We start from the raw sequence: 20,149 nt of genomic DNA on the forward strand, positions 1-20,149 counted from the left end.
GGATTTACTCAATACCCTGACAGGTAAAGAGGAGGGACTCAGAGAACTCTGTCCTGTCCAGGGCTTTGTATTTGAAAGAACTCATTGTCCTCACACCACAGAGCCAGGGCCTGTAGGGCTGTTGCACAGGACCTGGAAATAGGTCCACTGCACAGAATCTATAGAGCTGGACATCGTAATAACAGTGCTGCTGACAATGGCTCTCATCTGGCCCAAGTGATTATTATCTATTATTTTATTTTCTATTAGTTAAAGTGAAACTCTTACACCAGGATTCCGCTCCAATTTCTAATTCAGGAAAGCGTGTGTTTTCTGCCTCACAATGCTTTCCAGGGACCATAAACCCTCAATTTCCTCTTCCCGGCAATAAAATAGTTCTCATTTCCAGAGTCCATCAGACAGGTCTTTTTAAAGGAGGCCGTAATTGGTGGCATTGCTGCAGAGACTGAAAATTAAAGAGTGGCCGTTGGCAAACCCACAGGAAAGTCATTCTCTACAGGAAAGTCATTCTCTTGGTCTACCAAGATAGGATTTAGGACACTTGAAAGAGGTTGGCTTTCACCCTGTTTCTGAGTAGTAACTTTTGTATAACTTGCCCGCGAGGCCCTGACACCCTGCTCAAGGAACATCACAGGTCACAGAATCAGGCAGCCTGGGGATCTGGCCCAGAGAGGGAAAGGCATTCCGTGGGGTGAGATCTCCCCAGCTAGCTGCTGGCCCCGCTGTGCAGGGGGACGGCCGAGCCTCCGCTCACCTCTCAGCCGCTTCAGCCTCTGCTCACGCCTCCTCCTCCGAACCACCAGCAGGAGCACAAACAGCATCAGGACCCCCACCAGGATACAGGAGATGGTCACCAGCATCTTGAGCCCCTCGTTGGTTGTCAGCCCTTCATCGCTTTGGACAACTGACTTAATGAGTGGGGGGATTGTACCTGAAAACAGGGTCATGATGTTAGGTGGCTGTTAATGACGACAGCATGGCGGAGTTTTTAGGGATGATGGGTTATAAAAACCGCGCGGGTGATCCGAGAGCGTCCACGGAGATGAAGATGAAAGGAACTCTTCATCTAGATCCTTGCTAATTTCTTTACTCACTCACTTCCCTCCTATGCTTACTCTACAGAACATGGAACTAGAGTCTGCGCAAAGGACACAGACCATTTCTTTGAAAGGGACTTCACTGGTAACGTGCTGGGTGCAGACACTTGAAAGCATAATATCCAGGCTGGGTGCTTTAAAAAGTCACATGCATTTACCTGGAGTTGAGTGTCACCCAGAACACAATTGAGAGTGGCTGTTTGAAACATTGCACGTCAAAGAAGGAACAATGGATTTGGCAAGTGGACAGAAGGCAGGCTTCGGGGAGACTGTACCAGATAGACCTGCTTAAAGGAGCGGAAAATCTCTTTTCTTTGGTTATTTCATTGCTTTTTATCATGGATGTAAGACCAAATCTACTTTTAAAAGTCTCGTTTCAGGACATTAGAGCAAAATCAACTTTTCAAAGAGAAGGCATCCAGGTCTCTAAAGCAAGCTGTTTATTGACCCTTATAATGCCCTGAAATTCAGATTATTTAGAATTACAAGGAAACACTTAAGCAGTCTGAACTCTGAGCTGCTTTAAGCTGCCTTCTGCTGAGAGGCTGAACAAAATGGTCCAGAGATTCAAACACAGGCATCCCCTTTTATGGAGCTTGCATTTTGGCATCCACCACTATGAAAAGATGCTACAGTCTTCAGTATTTTCCATGTAAAACAAGGGCCAGGAAGTCAGTAATTTAGGAAAAATAATGCAAAAATAATATAATTTCTCTTTGAACAAAAAGTGTCTTTGTCCTGCATTTAGTGAGTAGAGCAGGGACACAGAACACCAGGCCCCTCTGCTGTCTGCTAAGGCCAATAATATCATTCCTCCAACTTATAAACACTGGTTTTGGCTGGAGCCCCAGGTCTGCAAATGCTCAGAACTCAGGTAAGAGGCACAAAAGGGGATGCAGGTGAGGATGTGTCTGCAAAACCAAGATGACACAGGACCAGTACAAACACCTGGCTGAGGGAATGGCAGAAGACAGAGTCCAAAATAAAATACGGAAGAATCTGAAATCTGACTAGTACAGCCAGAAAGCTAATCATCAATGTTTGTTTTGCCCCAAATGAAAAAAAATTCTTCAGGCAGAAGTGACACAAGAGATATTAAAGCTATATATCCACAAGCTTGGTTCAAAGAAATATGTAACCTTTTTCAAGGAAAATAGACATATGCATTTTTCTTTCTAGTGTAATAAAATCATCTCAGATTCAGAACATTTTACATGTAGCACGTTTTTCATGATTCTAATCTGAGATCTTGGATAAAGTGAGGACATTTCTTTTAGAAAATAACCATTTAAAGTCTGCAGAGCACTTTGTTAAGTAAGAATGACAGTTTCAAATGCTGCATGTGAGAGGTTGCTAACTAAATGATTAGCTATAAGCCTATCACCAACGCGCACCTTGAAGCTGTGCGCTCTGGACCACACAGATTACAGTCAGGCTGGGTGCCAGAGCGGGATGATTGAAAGGCAATTACTGGATGTCCATCATCTAAAGCAAGAAATATACTTTCTGCTCAAATGTGTACCCTGCTAGCAAAGGACTTTGGGGAGCCTTTAAACACTAGGGAAAAGTTTGGTAAGCATCAAAGCCCTTTAATTTGTCAGATCAAAGAATGAAACAGAGTTGGAGGAGAAAGCAGGTCAGACGTGCTGCTCTGTGGTGGCTGATGCTCTGCGATGGAACCTCTTGGAGTGAAGTCACTGCTGATTGAGGCCAGGAGATGAGAGTGATGTGGCGCAGGAGGAGCAGGGCTTCTGAGGAGAAGCCTCACATCTGGGAGCTGGATCAGGGGCCTTGAGGGCAGGGGCCCAGGCTGGTATCACCAGCCTCAGGACTCCCACATAGGCACCTTCTTGACTTCTCCCCACCCAGGCCTGCAATGCTGGGGGCGAGCCTGTGCTGTGGCTGAGGAGGAATTTGTGCAGGAAATTCCAGGGTGGGTTTACAGTGTGCCAGGGTGGGAGGAACAAGCCCAGGGCCGGTCAAGACTGACCAGGAGAAAATGGCTCAGGGAGGTGCTGAGTCCACATCACCTTCAGAGCATCCTTTGGTCATGTCCCAGGACAGGATAACCAGTACTTCAAGGAAGTTCCTGCCAGGGCTTTAATTAAGGCAAGATCCTGAATGCACACAAGCAGAGGAGAGGACACCCTTTAGCCTTTCCAGTGAAGAATACAGTACGGGCTGTTTGCTCAGGCACAGACTTTCTGGGTAAGTCACCCAGCACCGTGGTCTGGCCTGGTGGGTAGACGCTGGACAGGGGATCCAAGGGAGCTGAGCCCACAGCTCCAAATTATCTGACCAGTGGAGACTGTTTTTACAAATAAGCACAGCACCTAATTCAACCACTGCCTTTCCCAGAGTGGGCCACCACTGCAAAGCTGCAAAAATCAGCTCAACTTGCTTCTAGTTAGGACTCTGAAATTCCCTGACTGCAGAACCATCAACGTCAGACCGTCTTTAGCTTCACTGGGCTTGACATTTGTTCAACATCAATAAATGGCCCACAATACTAGTTGTAGGAAAAAAAAGGATAAAAATGTCTCTCTCTTATTTTCAGTCAACTAATTGTCACGAGACACCTTGCCTGGTTTTCAGAAACCCCTTGCAAATTGCATGTTTGTGCGTGTGTGAGCCTATGCATGTGTGCATGTATGTGCATGTGTGTGCATGTCCACTACCATCCTATGACATTATTCTATTTCTATCTGTACCTCTGTTTCTTCTCAGAGACTAACATAAGCATCTTCACTTATGGAAAACTGCTTTTGCACATGCAATTTAAGGGCTAAATGAGAGAAAAAATAAAGCTGTTATGTGGTTTGGGATGGGGTGGCAGAAGGGAGGGAGACAACAAAAGCAGTGTTAGCTCACAGTCATGACCAAGCACCAACCACGTGCAGAGAAGCCTTCAGCCCGAAGAGAAGTCACTCCTGCACCCTGACTGCCTAGTGAGGGTCCCCGGGCCTCAGTCCCTCCTTCCTGGAACTCAGCCATGGGCACACGGGTACCTGGTCTAGGGAGTCCTGGGGGGAGCAGACTGGATGGCCCCCAAGCCTAAGGGGATCTGAGGGCACGGGTCACATTGTGCCGAGGATGGATGTCGAATGGGAGAGGGACAGTGAACTTGTGCACGTGTCCCGAGATGCAGGCGGGAGGCCAGGGCCAGCTTACTGCCATCGTAGTTGAGCGTGGCGAAGTTGGTCTGCTTCTCTGCACAGCCCGCGCTGTTGCACACCCTCATCTGTAGCTCGTACCACGTGGCCTCCTGAAGGTCATACAGGATGTAGGACTTGGAGAGGGAGGTTCGCTGGGCTGTGGTCCAGACTGTGGTCCCGAAGGGTCTGTACTCCAGTGTGAAGGAGGTGATGGGGCAGCCGCCGTCATTCCAGCCGATGAGGTTGAGCCGCACGCGCGTGGTATTGATGCTAGCGAAGAGCTCCTGCTCCTTGGAGAACTGGGGCTCTGCGGAGAGGGCACAGGGGGCCAGGCCACGGGGTGTGTGAGTGAAGGTCACCAAGGTCATCCCGCACTGCCCTTGGACTGCTTCCCCGCAGGCGAGGGGCTCAGTCCAAGTCTGGGTCACAGGCTACTTGCTACCTGTCCACTTTTTACCAGGATCTAAAGAACCAACAGGCTATCCCAACCAAGATAACCTAGGAGTGAAAGGGAACGTTGGGCGGGTAGCAGTTATCTTTGTGAATCTTAGATTTCCCTGAAGAACAGTTCTGTTCTCAGGTATGTGTTTCCTTGAGTTTTTTTTTTTTTTTTTTTTTTTTAAGTATGTTTTATTTGGTGGACAAAACTTAGGATGTCAGCCCAGGACACAGCCTCTCAGGTAGCTTTGAGGGATTCCTCCTCCTTGAGTAGTTTTGAAGGAACCACTGTGATGTGCTGGGCTGATGTGTCCATTCATGGACCTGACCCAAGAGAAGGCAGACTCGGACGTGGGAAGCACCCACAGCACCCAAGCGCCTCATACTGGAGCCCAGGGACCCGACGGGTATATTTCTGCAGAAGTCAGCACTTCATCATCTGAGCCCTGGTGTGTGTTATCCAAAACTCAGCACTGCATCCAAATGACACCGTCGCCTGCTGATGTCTGGCGTGCCTGTCATGTGGTCCATGCCACTGGATGAGAGTCAGCGGGAGGAAACCTGCAGAGACCCTCTCTTCACCTCCTCACCTACACTTACATGCAGCTCCGTCCCTTCCTCCCGCTGCTGTTTTCGGGCTGCACATTTCACCTCTCAACATCACTGCCCTGGGGTTCGCCTCCCTGAAGGTCCACCTTTCAGAGGAAAAACCCACTCATGCTGAAGGTTAACAGTCAACCCCAGTGACTTCTCACCTGGAAAGCAGAGTCTATGAGGCAATGTGACAGTTATAAATAGAAGGGAGGAGGTGACAAGGGAGGAGGTCGCCTTAGGAGAAGGTAAGAGGGCAAAGGTCACACTCCACGGCTACTCAGCCTGGGAACAGAGTAGCACTGTGGGCACCAAAGCCCTTAGTTTTCAAATGACATTTCTTTTTTTAAAAAACATTTTTATTAAAGTATAGTTAATGTACAATGTTGTATTGGTTTCAAGTATAGAGCAAAGTGATTCAGTTATACATATGTGTGTATACATATATATATATATATATATATATTCTTTTTAGATTCTTTTCCCTTTTGGGTCATTACAAAATACTGAGTACAGTTCCCTGTGCTATACAGTAGGTCCTTGTTGATGATCTATTTTATACACAGTAGTGTGTATCTGTTAAATCCAGACTCCCGATTTAGTCCTCTCTACCTTTCTCTGGTGACCACAAGCTTATTTCTTTTTAATTTAAATTTATTTATTTTAATTAGAGGCTAATTACTTTACTATATTTTTATGTCTGTGGACACTCTTCTTTTAAACTGCCAATGAAATAATTAAAAAAGAGAATCAGACTATTTTGTAAAGACCAGCCATTTCTCTCAATATGCTGAAACACTGCCAGACCCATCCGGAGATAACCACATTCAAACTCACAGATCCATGATGCATCTTTTGTGACTCCAATCTGCTGCCCACCCCCCACCCACTTTGATCTGAAAGATAGAGGATCTCTAGAAACAACAAAAGTCTTACGTACCTTTGCCCAACGTTTTCGCTTCTATGATCTCACTTATGCGCCCGGGTCCCACGCCGTTCTGTGCAGTGAGAGTGAACTTGTACCAAGTCCCACACTTCAGGTTTTCCAGGCGGTAGGAGCGTTCGCTGGGGCTGATGGGAAAACTCCCCCACTGCTCACTGTTGTCCTCGGAGTACTGCAGTATATATCCTTCGGAAAACAAGAGGCAGTCACGGGAACGTTACTTGCTTTCCCTCGAAAGTTCTCAGAACTGTGTATCTTCAGAAGAGAATAACTGCGCTCCAGGACACTGAATCCCGGCTGGGAGAGGTGCCGTGACGACATATTGTTATGAGATATTTAGGCTACACCAGATGCTACAATGGTGGGAGCGCTGGAGAGTGTAATGAAGTTAAAACCACGTTCTGCCCATTCTCTTTAAAAGGTGTAACTGGACACCCGATCTCTAAATATCTGATCTTCAGAGCACATGTGTCCAATCCTTGGGAACGGGTGTAGTCTGAAGCTGGGTTATTTTTATATATTATATATATTATGTGCATGCATGCTAAGCTGCTTCAGTTGTGTCTGACTCTCTCTGACGCTATGGACTATAGCTCATCAGGCTCCTCTGTCCATGGAATTCTCCAGGCAAGAATACTGGAGTGGGTTGCCATACCCTCCTCCAGGGGATTTTCCAACCCAGGGATTGAACCCGGGTCTCCTCCTGCATTATAGGCCGATTCTTTATGGTCTGAGCCACCAGTGAAGCTCTCATATATAAATATATGTTATATATTCAATGTATATATAATATATTTTATAATATCCTCCTGGTGGTTCAAATGGTAAAGAATTCACCTTCAATGCAGCCGACCTGGGTTCAATTCCTGGGTCAGGAAGATCCCCTGGAAAAAGTGAATGGTAACCCACTCCAGTCTTCTTGCCTGGAGAATTGCATGGACAGAGGAGCCTGGTGGGCTACAGTCCTTGCAGACTCAAGAGAGCCAGACAAGACTGAGCTACTAACACTGTCACACTTTCACATTATATATTATATATATTTGGTTTTATAGGGAACCAGAGTCTTGGAGAAGAGGTATGCTATCAAAAGGGGTAGGACTCTCCTCAGCCAACTCTGCTCAGTCTACAATCACTGTGTCAGGCATTATCCACAGCCTGTTACTCACACCACCTCACACAACCCTGCACATTAGTAATTAACATCTCCAGAGCACTGACCAAGACACTGAGGTCCAGAGAGGTTAGGTGACCACACTTGGGTCTTACCAGCAGGATTCACATCCCACTGTCAAACTCTGAAGCCTGTGCTCCTGGGCCCCTGTGACCATGGAGACAACCCCCACCCCTGTTATAGCCTTCATCCCTGCCACCCCATCCACCTTCCTGGGGCAAATATGTCCTGTCTGTTCTGCTCTTGTCTCCTAAGCCTTCACACCCAGACAGCCCGGGACTAGCCTGCTTGATGTGTGGTGTCCTTATACCAGCATGCTGGCATCTTCTCTCCTGCCCATGGAACTCCATTTTAACACCAGTAAGAAATCACTTCTCACCTCCACACCACAGAGCCCACGAACCCCAGGCTGCCAGAAGTCAGTGTTTTCCATGCGTCTCACATGAGGTCACCTATCTCTGACTCCTCCTTCTGTGGCCATGGTCAGCACCATCTCTACTGCTTCCTCCTTCCCTGCCCTCTGGCCCCTGCAGCCTTGAGGCCCCTCCTCTTTCCTGAGCTTTGTTTTCCCTTCCCTGTTCCTGATCTGCACTCAACACTGGACAGGTGAGTGGTGGATCTGGGTCTAGCTTCCACCGTCATATCCTGACTTCACCACTCCTTGGTGCCCCATGCATCACGGGACTTCTGCTTTCCTTCTCATGTCCTCCATCTAAACCACTTCTAGGAAGCTTTTCTAACTATTGGTCATGGGAACCCCCATGTCAATGGCTTTGGCCCCCACTGTATTTCAAGGATTTCTGGTCATCTTTGCTTGGAAACTCTTCATTACTGAAATTGGCTCCATCTCTAAGACCTTCCACTACATGCCTTTCCTGAAATTATTCTCCCATGAATTCACACTTCCTCTGTCCATGGGATTCTCCAGGCAAGCATACTGGAGTGGGTAGCCATCCTCTTCTCCAAGGGATCTTCCCAACCCAAGGACTGAACCTGGGTCTTCTGCATTGCAGGCAGATTCTTTACCATCTGAGCCACCAGGGAAGCCCCTCCAGACCCAAGACTTTGTGTCATTTGAGCCTCAAGTCCTAGGGTTCCTTAGACTCCTCTACTGGTGCCCCATTTTTGTTTTTAATTTTCCACCTTTTCTTTATTAACTTCTTTAGTGGGAATGACCAGAAGTTGGTAATATGGAATATTTGTGCATTTGACTCCCTTTACATCTTCTGGTTCTCCACCTAGCTTAGAACCTCTGATAGACAATCTTAACCAGAAGCCTGTTTTCACTCACTCTGGTGAGTCCTGGCCACACTTACCCTGCCGGTCACCAGCTTTGGAAACTATGCTTCACCTCCCTGTGCAGCTGGTCCAGCACCTCTTGAGCAAGTCATTAACCTGTGATGACTGTGACCACTGCAATCTATGCCGTTTCCCTGCAGCTGGAGCCTTGTTCCTCTCGGCAATGGCATTTGCCATTAATGACTCCCGGTGCATTTCCTATGGCATCTGTTATAGATTTTACCCACGTTCCTCAAACCCACAAACACATCCTCTCCCCTAATCATCCAACTATTAAAAAAAAAATAATACCACCTTTTTCTTCCCTACAACAGGGAAAAATCCTCCCTTTCTCCCAGTAGAACACTAATCAATGTTTAACAATTGGGTCTTGAAAAAAGAAAAGCCATATGGGTAGCATTTTTGATTTGGGTGGTGTGCAAATATCCCTGACCTGGCTGTGATTACTGAGGACAAAGCTGGGAAGAGGAGCGGCAACTTGCTATCACGTGCTGAAATGACCTGGCTCCAGACGCCATTGGCCTTGCTCTAAAATGGCTCTGTATGTCCAGTTGTCTCTTCACCTTCCTCCTCTCTCAGAAGAAGGATGTCCTCTGCCTGCAGAAATCTATCCTCCAGCCTCTCCCTGTTGCTCTAGGACCCCTTCTGTCACTTGCTCCTTAATCCCATGCATCTGCAGTTGCCCCTCTGGGTTCTTTCTCTCTGCTTGGTCCAAATATTGCTCAGAATGTTCTCCCAATCCTATTGAGGCTGGAATCATTGGGCTAGCTCATTCCTTCAGTTTGTGAAAGTTGACGTGTTACTCACTCAGTCATGTCTGACTCTTTGTGACCCCATGGACTGTAACCTGCCAGGCTCTACTGTCCATGGGATTCTCCAGGCAAGAATACTGGTGTGGGTTGCCATTTCCTTCTCCAGGGGATCTTCCCAACCCAGGGGTTGAACCCAGGTCTCCCACATTGCAGGCAGATTCTTTACCCTCTGAGCCACCAGGGAAGCTCCTTACTTCCATTTAAATACCCTTATTCTTTTCTACTCCTGATTTCAGAAGATTTGTGGAAACAGTAGCTCCCATCTTTTAATCCATTCTAAATCAGAACAGTCGCTGTGGTTATTCAACTGAAGGAATGAGTACCTGAACAGAAGAAGCAGTGTTGATAACAAGGGGAAGAAACTCAATGTGGCCTCTTAGGGGAGAGGCACCACATTCGTTTTTTCTTTCTTTATTGCTGCTGTCCAATCCTATTGAGGCTGGAATCATCAGGCTAGCTCATTCCTTCAGTTTGTGAAAGTGGACGTGTTAGTCACTCAGTCATGTCCAACTCTCCATGACCCCATAGACCGAAGCATGCCAGGCTTCCCTGTCCTTCACTCTCTCCTGGAGTTTGCCCATACTCATGTTCTTTATTGGTATGTGTTAATATTTCACTCAGATTGGATGCATGGTACTGATTATGTGAATGGATTTCCTTGGATGAATGAGTGAGTGACAACAAATACTATAAAAATAGACGTATGTTTTTCTGGGGGGGTATGTGTAGGTAATGGAAGAATTCATTATATGATGAGTTTGGGGGAGAAACAAACTAACACATGACAATTACTTGGTAAAAATGTGTCACTTATCAACTTGTGGATAATGTCAATTAATCAACCATTGTGGGCAACCTCTTCCTTCTTACCTCTTATAGAACTGCCTCCATTGTCCCCAGGGAGCCACGAGAGGGTGATGGAAGAAGAGGTGGTTTTTGAAACTGTGAGCCGAGGCTGATCTGGTGGAACTAGAGAGGAAGCAGTTTTTAGAAAACAAGAATTAGTTGTTCACATCTTCAGTCTTCTTTAACAGTCATTTACCAAATGATTTTTAACAGCCACTTATTAAATAAATGTTTCAGGTTGACAAAATATGCAATTCATGTCTGTCAAAATGTCTATTTAGTTGATATCCTGGGCTAAAGAGATAGAACAGAATGATTCTATTCTTTAAAGAAATTCAACCCCATTTCTACTTGGATTTATTTCTTCATTCCCTCGCCAATTCCTTGAGTATCTGAGTTGCTCATCACTCATTAAAACCTTCTGTGAACTTACTAAAGATACATGCATTATTTCACTCTGAATTTCAGCCATGATTCAAATGACAAAGACAAATGGCACCCACTTAGCTTTTCTGTTCTCAGCTGTATGAAAGGGGGAGGGTAAGTGTAGCTCGTGAGAAAAAAACTGCAAAAATTTCCAGCATTTGACCCACCCTTCCAAGAGGCAACACACACACACACACACACACACACACACACACACACTCTCCACTGAAATCACAGGTGCACCACTGAGTGGAAGTACACACATTTGAACTGTCACATAAGGTTTGAAGAATACACACTTCTTATCAATGAGCCTTAGTAATATCTTGGATTAGCTCTCTGGACAGAAATACTGAAGAAATTTGAAGTAAGGTTATCAAAACTATATAGGAAGCTTCTCATAAAACGTCCTTCTCCCTTCCTCTGAGAGAAGCCTGGTATTAACCCAAAGCCATGAAAAATAGATTCGTCTCTTTAGAGTTATAACATAGTGTCTATCTCTGAAAAATGCCCTGAAATTTTCCCAACTTCAAGTTACTTGAAATTCCAGATCAATTTTACATTATTTAAAAAAAAATAGATAGTACTCCTTCCCTTCCCTCCCACTGAGGGCAACATTTATTGTATTTTTTATCAATCCTTCTGTGATTTATTAATATGATAACACAAATTAGTGTGATTAATTTAATGTGGCAATATTGTTAACACTATATTAATTATTAATGTGCTAACACTTACATCTGGAAAAGTATACACTTTGATTTTTCTACGAATAAAATATCACTGTGCATCGAAATTTGAACCCAATCAGTGGCCATTTGGGATTTTATGCATGTTTTTAATTTGACAGTCTTAAATTTGTCATGTACTTTTGGAGTATGAAGTCAAGAAAAATTACGTACACTGTATTAAATACATAATTAAACATGAATGCCCTCTAGAGTTTCAGCTAGTGTCCTTTTAATATACACTGCATATGACTAGTGAGTTAATTAACATTCATAAAGCATCTCAATTTGGAATTATTTTTTGCTAGTATTTTCTGGGTGACGCTTATATACATGTGGAGTAAATCGTGCAATTAGCATGTTATTAGGAAGGGCTTTTTCAGCGATGCACACACAAAGACAGATGAGACTAGGTTCTCATATGAAAATATGTAAACAGTGTTAGCTCTCAGGTTATGAATGCTTTTTATTTACTTTGATTTGTTTAATCTCCAAAATGAACATCTATGCTTTTGTTCTATGAAAGTAGCAATTAGCTCTTTACAAAGGCTGATTTTTAAATTTGCTCACTTTCATTCTTTGCACATAGGCATACATACAAAAAGTAGCATTAAGAAGAACCCCCAGACGTGGTACCTTGTACTTGTAAATTTAAGATAATTTCATCCGACCCCCAGTTGTTATTGGCGATGCAGCTGTAATAGCCAGAGTCCTCTGCCTTCACAGTGCGGATGACAAAGCTGCCGTTGCTGAAGACGCTTCTCCGCCCATCAATCGTCACCAGGCTGGGCGTCCCGTTACTACCTCACAGGAAGAAAAAGGCGCAGATTAAAGAAATTACAATCTAAGTTAGCTGAGGTTGGGGAAAAGCATAAACACCCTCTGATGCAGACAACCCATTCGGAATATTATATTAAGTAAGAACTAAACCATGATTATATGATGAAAACAGTCACACAGCTGAGTTTGATTATTTGTACAAAATGCTGTGTTGAAGTGAAGTCTGTGTGGAGGTCTGTGTGGCTTCTGGCTCCTGACATAGGTCAATGCTTATCATATACCAAACGAGATTGGTTCTGTGGGCAGATATACCATTTTGACCAGATCATATCGGGACAATTAAGTTTTGGGGTGGCTTGTAGATTCATGGAAAATTGCAGTTAATGATTGTGGCATCAGAAATGAACTGCAGTGTGGCAAGAGGGTGATGAGCCAACCCTGGTAATAAAGAGAGCTCCTTTGGTGATTTCTTAGCCTTGGCCACAGGGAGAAGGGATTGTCCAGTCATCTAGGGCCATCCCCACATCTGGTGGATGCCACTTAACCTTGGGAGCGTACTGATTCCCTTAACTGACATTAAAAGAGATGAGAAAGTAGTTACTGAGGAGGGCATGGCAACCCACTCCAGTGTTCTTGCCTGGAGAATCCCATGGACTGAGGAGCCTGGTAGGTTGTAGTCCATGGGGCTGCAAAGAGTCAGACATGACTCAGTGACTTAGCACACACATACCAAGACTATCATTTCAATAGTTTATGTCTTTGAAGTGCCTTTGTTTGAAAATAGGGACTCTTCTCAATCTCAAATCTCTAGCTTCATCAGTGAATGCTCAGCCCTTTATTTATATCTTAATTTCTTCCTCTGAGTAAAGTACTTTAAAAATTTACATGAATGGAATCTATTTCATCCACTTTCTCCCTTCCATCTCAGCTGTTATTATTTCAATAATTTCTACCGAGCGTGGAAAACTGGGTTTTACATTAGCAAAGTCCTAATGTATTCCATAAAGAAGGCAAAAGGACTGTAAAGAAGGATGAGTGCTGAAGAATTGATGTTTTTGAATTGTGGTGCTGGAGAAGACCCTTGAGACTCCCTTGGACAGCAAGCAGATCAAACCAGTCAATCCTAAAGGAAATCAGTCCTGAATATTCATTGGAAGGACTGATGCTGAAGCTGAAACTCCAGTACTTTGGCCACCTGATATGAAGAACCAACTCATTTGAAAAGATCCTGATGCTGGGAAAGATTGAAGGTGGGAGGAGAAGGGGACAACAGAGGATGGGATGGTTGGATGGCATCACCAACTCAATGGACATGAATTTGAGCAAACTCTGGGAGACAGTGAAGGACAGGAAAGTGTGGCATGCTGCAGTCTGTGAGGTTGCAGAGTCAGACATGACTTAGCAACTGAACAACAGTAACAGCAATGTATTCCATTTCTTAAAGCCATTTCTCAGAGCATTTCAATTAGGGTTGGTTGGCCCATTGTCTTGGAAGGAGAAGAGATAAGTCTAAGTCTCAAGTCTCCTTGGGTATGTTCATCTCAGATATATAGGGGATTTTCATGATAAAGTACAGAAAACTTACACAGAAATTATTCAGTTGGCTAAACTATTTTCCTCGGAAGCATTGTCATGAACTTAAAGCTAAGAATTTTAAGAGAATTGACATGATAGATCAGATCCTTTTAGTACTAAAGCTGAGATTCCTCCCCCATCACCCTCAACCAGCTTCCTCTCTATTGCAGAAGACTAGGTAGTTTTCCTGTAGCTTTCATGAGTGTAAATCTACAACTTTATACCACGAGACCCAGAACAGTGTCCGAAGCACTCTCCTAGTGCTGTATTGAGGGCATACATTGGGTTACTGGTTACCTGTCTTTCATCCACTTTACGGCAGGAGAGGGGTCCCCAACAGCTTTACAAGGCAAGGCAATGTCTTTCATCCAGGGAGTAGTCACCGTGCCACTGAAGGTCAGGATTCGTGCGGGAGCTGGACCACCAAACAGAGCAGAAGCGCAGTGACTCTATGGATTCGTCTACAGGGGCCAAGATGACCTTCCCTAAACCAGTGACACCCCCCAAAGGTGAGTGCAGCCCTGCCAATCAATGTCACACTTCTCAACACTATTCCTTGTATCAGTGTGTCTAAGGGATTTTCATTGTACGAACATATGAACTGCTGAAAATCCCTACTATAGTATTTTCTCCCCTTGTATCAACTAGACACGGTGATCTCAAATTAAATATGTGGGACTTCATAAGCCTAGCAGCTCCAAGCTGTGCTTTCTGTGAGCCCAGTTATTTTTCGAAGCACTTTATTAAGCAATTTATCTCAACACCCCAAACTGCACATTAAAATATACTTTTAATATCTGAGAGAAGAGACAAAACAAAACATAAAGCCCCAAGACAGGAAGAGGTAAAACTGGAATGACTTCTATTTATCAGTTTTGTGGTAGTTTCCCAGCTTTTTTATATCAGCTTGATCTTCAGCACGAACGTTAAGGGAAAAATTCCAGTGACCTCTCTTGAAGTATCACTATTTTCTTGGGACAGTGATTCAGTTGCTGGAACAAAAGCTTCTCCTGGGGACATTGGGCACTGGGACAGTCCCAAAGTGGCCAAAGAACATGGGGGTGGGGGGAGGGAAAAGCCCAGGGCAGCCCTGTTTGCAGGGACATCCTTGGATACTGGAGAGGCCCTGTACTAACAGGTTCCTAGCATCATCTTCTTGGGTGAGACACAAAAGCTGGCAGAGGCACCAAGAGATGAGTCTTCCAGAGGCAAAATGATCTGCTTGACCTCTGCCATGCCCTGGGGCCCTGGTTTCCAGGATGCTCCCTCCAGAAGCTCAGCCCATCTAAATGCACAGACAAGAAGCCTGCAGGCAGAAGCCGTTCCAATCTGATTCTGGACTCAAAAAGATGGGACCAGTGTTGGGACCCTTGCACCATTTTGGACTTGATGGTTGAGATTGACCAATGGACATGAGGGCCAGGCTCCTCAGGAAAGTACTGGAATTCAAGGAAAGGTGGAGTTCCTGGAGCCAACTCAACAGGAGTCACCCTGGTCTAGAACACAATTTATTATGAACTAGCAGCCAACTCTGACTTTTGTTGTTTTGAGCACTGGAGGCCAGAGCAGAGAGCGAGGCAGTGCCAGTGGGCTCAGAGGCAGAGTCTATTTTATGCAACAAATGTTACAGCAAAACCCATCCACATGCTTGAAGCAACATGCCCTGCCCGAAAAGGAAACTGTGGCTCTTCCTCCTGAGGGGAGTGTCTTCAGAGGCGGCCCATAAAGGAGACCCTGTCACTGTGATGCTCTATCAGTAATTGACATTTCTGATTTTCCATCATGGTAACAAAAATATCCTGGGCAGGTGGCATTGGATTTCTGACACTGGAAGGCTGGTCCCTTTCCTACCTTTCAGACCATCCTCTTATATGAGGAGGAATGTTCATGCAGCAAAATGGGGGTTGATTAGGGAAACTCAGCTAGAGGTAGGGCTTTTAAGCTTTCCAATAGCCCCCTCCCCTTGTAAAAAAAAATACATTTTACTTTGAATTCCAGAAGCTGCACATATGTTATATGTGTGTGAATGAAAATAAGGTTCTACACATGAATGCTCACTGTGTCATGCATTCTGATCTTTTCTACTTTTTTTTCAAGCCTAGCCTAGATTCCTTGACTCAATTCTATTCTGGTCATTTCAGTTCTTTAATATGCTGACTCTAACTCCTAAACTTCACTCCAGGTCTTAGGAGTGCTTTTCCATCAGCGTTTTGTGAAAGCACTGGCTAAAACCACTTCATCTTCAAGCCCAACAACCGTGGTTTCTAGAATTAATGCCTGTTGGTAGCAGTTGGCATGTTTAGGATCCCACTGTGAAATTCTAAGACTAAGCAAACTGGAGCAGGCAAGAGAATCACGTAGAATCTTTGGTGAAAAAATGCAGATTCCTCTTCTAGCTCTGTGATTCAGCGGATCTCCGGGCGGGGCGGGGCGGGGCGGGGCGGGGCGAGGCGGGGGGCACTCCAGGAGGCCGTCTTTGAATGAGGACCTCAGGTGATTCTAATCAGATACTGTGCCTCACCAGCAACCTGATGTCTTTCCCAGTTCCTGTGGTGCTCTAGCTACATGGCCCTGAGCTCTGTGCTGCCCCCTGACCCTGGGCTTCCTCCCAGGACACCATTCCTCCAGGACTGGGTCTGTGGTTGCATTCTGCTCCTCCTTGTACCAAAGCCCCAGCCCTATTCCTGAACCTAACCCTGGATTTTAAAGCGGGATCTGCCAGCCTGCCTTGACCTCCCAACAAATACAACATAAGCTGCACCTGCTGCCTCTGCCTTTGGGCAGCCCCGTCTGTCCAGCTTGGACCTTTTGGCCATTATAGTTTACAGTTTGCCAGGGTCTGGGGCTCCTGGGCGGTGCCAGCCCTCTGGATGCCTGCACCAACCCAGAGGCATTCCCTAGCTCAGCTTCTTTTTGGAAAGCCCATCTTGATCATCATCTCCAACTCTGGGTGAACTCTGGTTAAAAGTGAGAAGCTGGAATCTTGGAAGGTTTGTTTTCTCTTTCAGGCATCTGGAAGCCTTAAGAGTACTAAATTTTCAATGTGGTATATTTCAGAGTCAGGAGCATCTCTGGTTGGCTTGGAATTGTGAGGTAAATACTTTTGTTCATTGACAAGGGCTAATTTATGGGGACTCTGAATACTGTATGGCAGCAATTACCAGAAGTCAAATAAGAATATTCTGTGTCTGTATGTGCTTTTTAGGGCCAGTATAACATCTTAACGTGAAGATATTACATTCACTTTGTGGAACTTTTTGTTCCTAAAACAAACTTCATTTTGTTACCTAAGGTATTTACAGCATTCTGTCAATAGCTTCCCTGGTGGCTCAGATGGTAAAGAATCTGTCTGCAATGCAGGAAACCCAGGTTCAATCTCTGGATCTAGGAGATCCCCTGGAGGAGGAAATGGTAATCCACTCCAGTATTCTGGCCTGGAGAATTCCATGGAAAGAGGATGTTGACAGGTTATAGTCCATGGGGTCACAAAGAGTTGGACACTACTGAGCAACTTTCACTTTAACATCAATTTAAGAAGAACTAATGATTTTCTTACAGTTGTCAGGTTTCAAATTCCATAGACCAAAAAATAGACATTTATCTTTAAGAAGCATGATACCTGATTTTGAAGATGGTAGAACTTGCTTGGGAAGCAGTAACGTAGTGATTTTCACTCTAACAGATGGATGGGGTCTCCTTTTCCTATTTCTCCTGAGACACTGGCAGTTGTAAAGCTGCTCATCCATAGGAGGTGGTATTCCGATTGGCACAGAAGCCCAGTGCCAGCTAGCAATGACCCATTTCTTGGGCTGAAATGGGCAACACGTGGTGTTCTGGTTTACTTGATTTGTGGGGCATTATCAGCTTTATTTCAAAGAGAACAGAGGTGTAAAGCCAGTACGACTGTAGTGGAAAATAAGGTCCTTCCTGCAGCGTGCCACCCACCTTTAGCAACAGGCTCCACGGTAATGATTTCACTGCTGTTGCCTCTGCCGGCTGAGGTCACGGCCACCACCCAGACGCTATACTGACGATTCCGACTCAGGTTAGGAATTCTGTAGGAAAATGAGTCAGGAGAGGCTTCAAACTCGCTGATCACCTGTGAGAGGAGACATAAATGTTCCCACATTCAAGGAGGCAATGGCAAAAGTGAATCTCCTAAAGGAATGCTTATCAACATGTTATCTGTTACGAGAAACAAAAGCCACCCTCATCCTTCTCTAAAAGCTGGGGTTTGCAATTTCTACACAGTCTGCATGTCTCAATGCTGCAGCTTTGACAGCCACCAAGAGTTAAAAAGTGGAAGCAGTGACAGATTTTATTTTCCTGGGCTCCAAAATCACTCAAATGGTGAATGCAGCCATGAAATTCAAAGACCCTTGCTCCTTGGAAGGACAGCTATGACAAACCTAGACAGCATATTAGAAAGCAAAGATACCACTTTGCCAACAAAGGTCCATGTAGTCAAAGCTATGGTTTTTCCAGCAGGTGTGTACAGATGTGAAGAGTTTGACCATAAAGAAGGCTGAACACCAAAGAATTAATGCTTTCAAACTGTGGTGCTGGAGAAGACTCTTGAGAGTCCCTTGGACAGCAAGGAGCTCAAGCCTGTCAATCCTAAAGGAAATCAACCCTGAATATTCATTGGAAGGACTGATGCTGAAGCTGGAACTCCAATACTTTGGCCACCTGATGTGAAGAGCTGACTTACTGGAAAGGACTCTGATGCTGGGAAGGATTGAAGGCAAAAGGAAATTGGGGCAACAGAAGATGAGAAGATTAGACAGCATCATTGACTCAATGGACATAAGTCTCAGCAAAATCCAGGAGATGGTGAAGGACAGAGCAGCCTGGCATGCTGCAGTCCATGGGGTCGCAAAGAGTCAGACACGACTTAGCAGCTGAACAACAACAGGGGTAATTTAACCCTTTAAATATGGGTCATGACACATCTGTTTTCAGCTGGGATGGAATACCAAGAACAAGACGGATCACCCTACCTGAGACAATCAAAGAACACACAAAATATGTGAAACAACAGTTTCAAAGGCATTGCACATCAGGTGATGAAGGACAGTGCTTCCTTCCCTGAAATATGGGAAATAAATGAGGTGAAGCCTGCAGTTACAGGGTAGTTACAGTTTTGTGAGAGTTTCCAGACCATGGCATTGAGAAGGGAACCAAGGAGAAGACCAGCAGCTTCCCTGAGTCGAGGAGACAGAGCTGAGAGCCTGGGAGGGGGCTGGAATACATAGGAAGGAGTACTATGAAGAAAACTTCATGGAGAATTTTGAGAGGGTCGCTCTTAGATCTTAGCTGAGCTGATATGTGTATGTGGGAAAGCTCTCTGAGGCCAAGGAAAGAACCACTCAAACGGATTGGAGGTTCTAGTGCTCAGCTTTCACACAAGGCTAGAAATAGCGCTTGTTCCCACCAGCCAGACAGGAAGCCCTCAGAATCGATGGGCCATTGGATACTGTGCATAGGGTCTTGATGGTGGGGGATAATTAGCCCTAGATCGAACAATGTTCTTGTGTTGCCTTCCTGCATGTGTGCTAAGTCACTTCAGTCTTGTCCGACTCTGTGACCCTATGGACTATAGCCTGCCAGGCTGCTCTGTCCATGGGATTCTCCAGGCAAGAATACTGGAGTGGGTTGCCATGCCCTCCTGCAGGGGATCTTCCAATCCAGGCGTGAAATCCATGTCTCTTATGTCTCCTTCATTGGGAGGTGGGTTCTTTACCACTAGGTGCCACCTGGGAAGCTATTGCTTAACAATTATTAAACTCAAGATTCATAAAGATCAAACCATCACCAAATAACTGAACAGCATCCATGGACAAAAGTCAAAAAGGCCTATACTTTTTATAGGAATAAAAAAATCCAATAAGATAAAAGATATAATATTTGGCATCCAATAAAATTTTCTAGATATGAATAACCCGACTATGTAGCAACTAATGAACAGATAAAGAAAATGTATTGCACCATAAAATAGAGGATTATTCAGCAATATAAAGAAATGAAGCACTGATACATGCTTAACTTCCATAAATCATGAAAACACTGTACTAAGTGAAAGAAGCCAATCCCAACGAACTATTTACCAGATCATTATGCTTAGATTATCATATTAGGCTATGTCATATTAGACTAATATGATTATCATATGAGATTAATATGATTACCTTGTATGAAATGTTCAGAATAGGCAAATCCATAGTAGCAGAAAGTAGATTAATGGTTTCCCAGGGCAGGATAGAAGAGGGGAAGAATGGGGATACATTG

The 20,149-nt window shown here is 44.9% G+C and overlaps 1 protein-coding gene across 1 annotated transcript in view; it reads right to left on the bottom strand.

Moving 5' to 3' along the window:
• Positions 1–20,149, bottom strand: part of DSCAM (DS cell adhesion molecule) — an 859,941-nt gene that overhangs the window by 53,352 nt on the left and 786,440 nt on the right. The window contains 7 exon segments of the mRNA XM_027551145.1: positions 755–931; positions 4,269–4,559; positions 6,222–6,410; positions 10,377–10,475; positions 12,143–12,306; positions 14,159–14,276; positions 17,807–17,960. Coding sequence (XP_027406946.1) covers positions 755–931; positions 4,269–4,559; positions 6,222–6,410; positions 10,377–10,475; positions 12,143–12,306; positions 14,159–14,276; positions 17,807–17,960 — 1,192 coding nt within the window.

Source organism: Bos indicus x Bos taurus, chromosome 1 (assembly GCF_003369695.1).
Source record: "Bos indicus x Bos taurus breed Angus x Brahman F1 hybrid chromosome 1, Bos_hybrid_MaternalHap_v2.0, whole genome shotgun sequence".
NCBI classification, from domain to species: Eukaryota; Metazoa; Chordata; class Mammalia; order Artiodactyla; family Bovidae; genus Bos; species Bos indicus x Bos taurus.